Source organism: Arvicola amphibius, chromosome 5 (assembly GCF_903992535.2).
Source record: "Arvicola amphibius chromosome 5, mArvAmp1.2, whole genome shotgun sequence".
NCBI classification, from domain to species: domain Eukaryota; kingdom Metazoa; phylum Chordata; class Mammalia; order Rodentia; family Cricetidae; genus Arvicola; species Arvicola amphibius.
The window spans coordinates 83,886,090-83,894,791 of record NC_052051.1 but is presented as its reverse complement, the minus strand read 5'-3'; the positions used below and the strand labels follow the sequence as shown (position 1 = coordinate 83,894,791).

The 8,702-nt window shown below is 43.0% G+C and overlaps 1 protein-coding gene across 1 annotated transcript; it reads right to left on the bottom strand.

Annotated features, from left to right (window-relative positions):
• Positions 1–5,985: 5,985 nt before the first annotated feature.
• On the bottom strand, positions 5,986–7,008 carry LOC119814790 (40S ribosomal protein SA). The gene has a single exon (XM_038330843.2). The coding sequence runs from the start codon at positions 6,934–6,936 to the stop codon at positions 6,049–6,051; it is 888 nt and encodes a 295-aa protein (XP_038186771.1). The 5' UTR covers positions 6,937–7,008; the 3' UTR covers positions 5,986–6,048.
• Positions 7,009–8,702: the final 1,694 nt, after the last annotated feature.

Here is an 8,702-nt window from a genome sequence, read left to right as displayed (position 1 = left end):
GGTACCCATGCGGCCAGAGAAGAAATAGAAGGCGGAGAGGGTGTCACATAAACAGCTCCGACTGGCAACGCGGAGCCCACTACTCAGGTTCCGGAATCCGTCATTTCAAGATTTTTCTTTTCTTTTTTTTTTTTTAGCTCCTATATTTAGGACTTGTTTTTAAAGCACTGAATGTGTCATATTTCGTGATGCCAGAATTACTGTCACTGGCTCATTTCCACAATTTCTGGATTTCATATTTTTTGTATATCCTAATGATAATTATTATGTATGAACTCGCACAAAACTGAAGTCTTGCTACCTATTATTAATCACTTTTAGTATTCTCTCTTAAGTTGCTACAAAGTACTCATTGTATATTGGCGGCCTCTCGGGGTCAGGGATGTACATTTTAGCACCTAACAGGGTTAGACACAAGAGGTTTTCATTAAGGGCCTGTGAGACGGTTCAACACCTTTAGTTGCTGAGTTCAATCTAAGGTACCCCGTATGGTGAGGAAAAGAGCTCCAACTCCTTCAAGTTGTTCTCTGACCTCCATGTGTCCCCTGCCCCAAATAGATAAATATATATGTACATATATAGAAAGACAGGGTCTGACAATGCCCTGGTTGGCTTGGAACTTGATTTAGACCAGGCTGGCCTTGAATTTATAGAGATCTGCCTGCCTCTGCCTTGCAGAGGGCTGTTTGAAAAGGTGTGTGCCACCCCACCCAGTAAAGTGTCATTTTGAAAACTACTCATTAAGTCCCCTGTAAATTAACTGACATTCCTCTGAAATTCCTTTTAATCTTTAGACTCTACTTCTCTTATCCCTTATTATTGGATACCTCGTCCAAGTGGCTTTCCTTTTTCCTACAAAGATAGTTCACAAAGGAAGTGGATCAGAAACCAGAGCATTTATTAGATTCCCCCGCCCAATTATACCCTTTTAAAAAAGAAAGACCATCCATTGGGGTTTTCAAATAGATATTTCCTTTTGCTCCTCCCTCCACACAATAGAGATCTGTAGCAGCTGTCATAATCCAACAGTAGCAGAAAGTCACTTGGTCCTCGCTTTTTGTTTGTTTTTAAGTAAGTTCCCTTTCCTCCCCCTTCAACAAAGGGAGGTTTTGTGACAAAAAAAGAAAACAAAATTTTTACCATCAAAGGAGAGGCTGGGAATCCCGCAGACCACCTACACTGGGAGAAGGAAAGAGAAGCATCTTCTCTCATGTTCTGAGTGGCCTATTCTTAGCTTCTGCTAACAAGGAGCCTCTCAGACCTTGTAATTCTCCCTTTCCCTTAAATTTGTATATATGTCTCAACTCTAGGCTCCTCTGAGTCACTCTGAATTTGGATGTGGAAATTAGAAAGGGGCAGAGCCAAACTAGGAGCAGTGTTTAGTGTTCTGAGGTAATGAATTTGACAGGAAGTCTTAAAAATTTGATTTAAAAGAGTTGCCTTCTCCTTTCTCCACCATTCCTCTATGAAGGCTGAGGGTACCTTATATTTGGGCTTATTACTATAATGTAAAGTAATAATAAATTTTTTTAGATTGAGATAGGGCCTTATGTTTTTCAGGCTTGCCTGTAACTCACTAGGTAGCCAAAGAGGACCTTGAACTTCCGATCCCCCTGCCTCCATCTCTGGAGTGCTGTGATTCTAGGCATGTGTCACCAAGTCTGTTTTATTTGAAGCTGAGATGAAATCTAGGGTCTTCTTCATCCGTGCTAGACAAGCAAGCAATGCTAATATGGTAATTACTACAGATGATAGTCTTCTTTTACTCTCCAACAGCCTGAAGTTATCTGAGGATAATTTCATATGTTTTGCCTCATGAAAACTAAGGCAATTCCCTCTTTTCTAAGTAGGAAAACTGAGGTATGGGTCACAAAAGTGACTATCTACTCTGTGGGAGGGCTGGGAGTGGATCTCAGCTATATCAACATCCAGGCGAGTGGGCTGACCACTAAACCACACAATCTCCTTTTTTAGAGATTTTGGGTTGGTGTTTATTTATTTACTTTTCTTTTTGTTCTGTCCTGTTAGCAACCGAGAGCACCCAGATAAAAACAGAAAGTTTTGAATCCAGGCTACACACTTGACATCCACTTATTTGTGGAACATCATTCTGGGGCTTGGAGGGTGCTACTATTGGGGTCTGTGTGGTGAGGCTGGGATCCAACCCCAAGAATATAGCTTTGTTTGGGCATTAACCCATTTGCGGTTATAATAATGATAAGTTTCGGCACCAGTGGCGCCCGACTGTTAATGACTCAAAGAAAGCTAAATAAGAACAAGATGTCATCTTTGGAGCAATTTGTAAGTTTTTCCTACAGTTCCATTTCTCCTATTAAAGTCCCAACGATCCTTATGGTTTTGGTTTGTTTTTGTTTTTTAGAAGATGGCTTTTTTAAAGGATTTATTTATTCATGTATTTTATGTATATGAGTGCATTATTTGCATGTGTGCCTGCTTGGCAGAAGAGGGCATCAGAGAGAAGAGGGCACCAGATCTTATTACAGATGGTTGTGAGTCACCATGTGGTTGCTAGAAATTGAACTCAAGACCTCTGGAAGAGCAGTCAGTGTTCTTAAGCACTGAGCCATCTTTCTTGCTCTTTCTCATTTGTTTGTTTATTTGAGACAAGGCTCTCTGTGTAGCCCTGGATATCCTGGAACTAGCTCTTGTAGACCAGGCTGGCCTTGAACTCACAGAAATCTGCCCGCCTCTGCCTCCCAAGTGCTGGAATTAAAGGCATGCACCACCACTGCCTAACAATCCTTATGCTTAAAGCTAGTCTTCCACTATGAGTGTTCCAAACAGTGTATTGGTGAAGTAACCTAGAAAGTGCAGGAGGCTACTAGTCTAGAGCCTCAAATATTGGGGGGTTTCTTAGAAATAATATTAGCTCTTTCTGGTGGTGGATTACTGACTATATTTTCTTCCTTTATATTTTTTCTATAGTCCTCACATTATCTTTCTATTATGAACTGAAAGCACACAATGGCAAGCATGATGACCTTTTAGAGAGTATTATCTAAGAAGAAGCCACTGTTTTTGGATTTCTCTTTGGTCACAGATTACGTAACAGATTTTGGCAACACTTACATGCTGGATAAAATTTTTCAGTGAAACAAGCACAATAGTCTTGAGAGCAGACATGAGAGTGGGAGCGACGGCTCAGCAGCTAAGAGGATGTGCTGCTCTCGCCCAGGACCTGATTTCAGTTGCCAGCACCCAGATCAGGAGGCTCACAGCTTCCTACAACTCCAGGTGACTCAGCACCCTCTTCTGGACTGCAGACATCTGCACTCATGTATATAAACACACACACACACACACACACACACACACACGTAATTAAAAATAAAATAAATATATTAAAATTTTTAAAAGAATAAATGAGTTTTATATTTATGTAATAGTATGTATTATATGTATGTCACATGTGTTATATGTATATGTGGTGGTATGTATTTTTGTGATCCTGCTGAATGTTAGTGGAAAAAAGTATCAGCCCTCAATTTAAATGGACTTTCTGATCCCAATATTATTACAACATATTTCTAAAAATTTACCCAAACAAATAATCGCTTAGACCACTGGTTCTCAACCTTCTTCATGCTGTGACCCTTTAATACAGTTCTTTTTGTGTGGTGACCCTCAACCATAAAAGTATTTTCATTGCTACGTCATAGCTAATTTTGCTATTGTTAATGTAAACCTGTGTTTTCTGATGGTCTTAAGTGAACCCTATGAAAGAGTCATTTGACTCCCAAAGGAGTTGTTACCCACAGATTGAGAACCACTGACTTAGACAGCTGAGTCAACAAAAAGATAACTCTGCACTCCTGAGAAATGCAAGTGACAGGGCTGTGAAACCGGCTCAGTGAGAGCTACTGCTGAGAAAGCATAGGACCTGAGTTCAGAGCCTTATGTGAAAAATATAAGGGGGAGGGTGGCAGTGGAGGCACACACCTTTAATCCCAGCACTGCAGAGGAAGAGGTATGTGGATCTCTGTGAGTTCAAGGCCAGGCTGGACACAGAGTGAGTTCCAGGACAGTCACAGTCAGGGCTGTTTCACGGAGAAACCCTGTTTCAGGGGAAAAAAAAAAGAAGGAAGAAAGGGAAAGGAAAGGAAAGGAAAAGAAAAGAAAAGAAAAGAAAGAAAAGGAAAGGAAAGAAAGGAAAAGAAAAGAAAAGGAAAGGAAAGAAAGGGAAAGGAAAGAAAGGGAGCATGGCTATACTTGCAGTCTCAGCACTAGGTGGTAGAGGCGACCACTGGGGCTCACTGACCACTAGCATATATGAAAAACACTTAGTTTTTTAGGCTCCAGGTTCAGTGACAGATTCTGCCAAGGAAACAAGGTAAAGAGCAATAGAGGAGGATGCTTGATGTCCTCCTCTGGCCTCCATAAACAGCTGTACTTTCTTTTTTTTTTTAAGTATTTATTTACTTATATTATATATACAATATTCTTTCTGTGTGTATGCCTGCAGGTCAGAAGAGGGCACCAGACCTCATTACAGATGGTTGTGAGCCACCATGTGGTTGCTGGGAATTGAACTCAGGACCTTTGGAAGAGCAGGCAATGCTCTTAACCACTGAGCCATCTCTCCAGCCCCCAACAGCTGTACTTTCACATGCAACACACACAGAGAAGAAACTACTGTTTGGACCACACACAAAACAGATTTGGAAGGTGCTGTGCAGGCTGCCTGGGAAGAAAAGACATCAGTGGTCTTATCCAGGAGTGAACCCTGAAAGCTACAGTACCAACCTACCAGACAAGTGGTATCCATTGCTGCAAAAGTAGCATGAAGATTATGGAAATAGCTAACCACTCGCTGTCTGGATTTGAGACCTAGTCCACAGGAGGGAAGGAGAGAATTCATGTCTCATACTATGGCTTAGGAGGTCATAAACCTAGGAGCTGATTCTGCTGCTGTTATGCTAAATGAACATGTTGCCAAGCTGCTGTCTAAAGAGGGAGCAGAGAGAATGTAAGCCAGAGAAGAATGCAGTGAAATAAGGTCCTCTAGACAGGACCTGGCTGCTGTGCTCATGAACTCTCTGCAGCTATGGTTCCCAGCTCAAGGCCTATCAGCAAACATTCCAGAAAACAACACTAATGAGACTTAGTGGGTTACAAAAATAAATAATAAAAGAAGCCGTGAGGGTTGAAAGAGGGCATACAGGGGACGTCTGAGGAGAGAATAGAGCATACAAGAGATCGAGATTCATTGTATATGTACAAAAACAAGCGGCAAACAATAGAAATGGTCTTTCCTGTAAAGTGGAGACACCAAGCTCCAAAGAAGGGAGAAGCATCCATGTCCCCATAGGCAGATTTGTCAGCTTACTGTATGTGATTTCTGATTGCATAAAGAGAAAATTAATAGAGATATGTTGTTCCGTAAATGACCTAGGAATGTACTGATAAGGAGGAAATGTGAACACTACAAAAAGGGAACATGGTTTTTAACCTAGGGAATCAGCAAGGAGAGAAGAAATGCAAGTTGGGTTATTGTGCTACAAAACAGGTTCAAGAAACTAAGAAGCGCTCTTTATTAGCTCAACAGGCAGAAAGATGCTAAAGGCAAAACAGCCACTAAGAAATGCAAGTCATGAGTCCTGCTGAGCAGCTGGGCTCCCCTTAAAAGACAGTGTGCACAAAGCAAAATGGGGCTAAGCGTGATGCCACTGTCTGAGACGAACATGTTTACAATAAAAATGCTGCCTAACTGTGAATTGTCACACAAGTCAACAGACCAGAGCTCTGGGGAAGTTTCAAATGAAAATAAATATTCAATCTAGGAGCAATGGCACATATCTTTAATACCAGCAATCAAAAAGCAGAGGCAGGCAGATCTCTGTGAGTTTGAGGCCAGCCTGAGCTACATAGTGAGACTGTCTCAAAACAAAACAAAAAAAGAAAGAAAGAAAGAAAGAAAGAAAGAAAGAAAAGATAGAAAGAAATGTTCTTTTTTTTTTTTTGACAGCTTGTAGGAACTTTATTTTCCTTCCACCTTTTTTCCCTTTGCTCAGGTGTCTGCAGAGGAGCTCAGGACCACTCAGTGGTGGCTCCAACCCACTCTGTGGCCTGCGCTGTGGGAGCTGCTGACCAATCCTCAGTGGCTGGCTGGGCACTCCAGTCTTCAGTAGGGAACTGCTGGATGGGCACCGAGGGCACCTGCACACCCTCAGACCAGTCAGCCACCTCTGGCTGAGCAGCAGTGAACTCAGGAGCTGGTGCAGTCCATTCGCCCTGAAATTCCTCCTTGGTCACGGCCTTCTCAGCAGCAGCCTGTTCTTCCTTCTCAATCTCCTCTGGGTCTCTGTAGAAGTAAAGATCAGGCATAACCTCCCATGGGTGCTCACGGGAGATAGTGCCACGCATGCGGAGTACTTCCCGGGCCAGCATCCACCACATCAGGCCCACCGAGTGAGCTCCCTTGTTGTTGCACGGGATGGCGATGTCCACGTAGCGCAGAGGTGAGTCTGTGTTACACAGGGCAATGGTGGGCAGGTTCACGTAAGACGCCTCTGTGAGGGGCTGGTGGTCAGCCCTGGGATCAGTCACCACTAGAAGCCGTGGCTCCCTGAAGGCTGCCTGGATCTGGTTAGTAAAGGTCCCTGGGGTGAAACGGCCAGCAATCGGAGTGGCTCCAGTGGCGGCAGCAAACTTCAGCACGGCTCTCTGCCCAGTGTTCCTGGAGGAGATGACGCTGACATCAGCAGGGTTCTCAATGGCAACAATAGCCCGAGCTGCAAGCAACAGCTTCTCCCAAGTCCTCTTCAGATTGATGATGTAGATGCCATCGCTTTTCCTTTTGTAGATGTACTGCTCCATCTGAAAGTCGAGGTTGGTGCCACCTAAGTGGGTGCCTGCAGCGAGGAATTTGAGGACATCCTCCTCCTTCATCTGCAGGACATCAAGGGCTCCGGACATTGTGTAAGTTTCCCTTTAAGTTACGTCGGGAACCAAGAACAACGCCGTATGGACCCGTCCCGGGGCAACGCGGAAAGGAAAGAAATGTTCTTAATCTCTTGGATATTTAAGAATCAATAATGTGGGGCTGGAGAGATGGCTCAGTGGTTAAGAGCACTGGCTGCTCTTCCAGAGGTCCCAGGTTCAAGACCCAGCACCCACATGGTCTGTAAGTCCAGTTCCAGGGGATCCGACACTCTCATACAAGCATAGAAGGAATCACTAATATTTTATAAGGAAGTAGTTAAAAGGACGTTGTTTAAATTGAACTGGAACTTGTTATGTCCAAATCCACGAAGTCTCCCAAAAGTCAGCAAGGAGACTGAGTCCTGTACGTAAAAGCAAAGAGCCTTTATTTTATGCAAGTTTGCAAACACGGTCTCTCCACATGTCCAATGTATTGGAATAAACAGAGAGCCCCGAGCTCAGTTAGAGTTGGTTTTTTATAGTGGTAAAGATGGGGGTGAGGGGTTTCTGAGGTTCAGGATTCCTGACTGGCTGACATTTGTCTAGGGGTCCTGATGAGTGTGTGCTGGCAGGTGGTCCTATCTACAGTGGTTGGAACATTAGGCATTTCCTTTGAATGATCTATTCTTGGGTGGTTCTCAGATAATCTTAGTTTATGGTCCTTTCTGCAACCAGGTATTGCTTCACGGTAAACTACTAAGACTCAGGTCTCCATTAAACTTATAGATGGCTGAGTCCTACTCTGACAAGTAATAATGGTTGGAAGTAAAGAATTTCCTTTGTGATCTGTTCATATTTACCTTATCATGGCTGGCTCCTACAGAACTCAAAGGCAATTAGAGGCTTTTAACTTCTTATTGTTCCTGTATTTTCTTTTTAAAAAAATGATTTATTTTAACTTTATTTTATGTGGATTGGTGTGATGGTATCAGATCCCCAGAAACTGGAGTTACCGACAGTTGTTAGCTGTCATGTGGGTGCTGGGAACCGAACCCAGGTCTTCTGGAAGAACAGCCAGTGCTCTCAACCGCTGAAACATCTCTCCAGCCCTGTTCCTCTATTTTCTTCCTTCCTTCCTTCCTTCCTTCCTTCCTTCCTTCCTTCCTTCCTTCCTTCCTTCCTTCTTTCCTTCCTTTGAAACAGGGTCTCACCATGTAACTCTGTTTGGCCTGGAACTTACAATGTAGATCAGGCTGGCCTTGAACTCACAGAGATCTGCCTGCCACCCCCACACCTTCCTACTTGTGCTGGAATTAAAAGTGCCACTATGTCTGGACAGAAATATTTTCTTAAAATTATTTAGATTAGCCTATTAAGATTTTCATGATGACTCAGTGGTTAAAGAGCACTGACTGTTCTTCCAGAGGACCTGGGTTCAATTCTCAGAAACCACATGGCCCCTAACAACTGTCTGTAACTGCAAGATCTGACACCTTCACACAGACTGATATACATAAAATTAAAAATTAAAAATAGATTTTCACAAAGGCATAAAATTTTAGATGTTAGTTAAAGAACACCTGTTGTTAACTTACTACCTAACCCCTCTCCTAACCCCTTTCTTACCTGGGGAAGTGTTCTTCCTCATTGTGTAGAATCAGAGGTATGAAAAAATAAAAGGGTAACTGACATAGTCCCAGCCTTTGGTGGGGTTCAAGCAGGATCACAAGTTCTAGGCCAATCTGGGCTGTTTAGCAAAACTCTATTTCAACTTCCCATTGTGTGTGTGTGTGTGTGTGTGTGTGTGTGTGTGTGTGTGT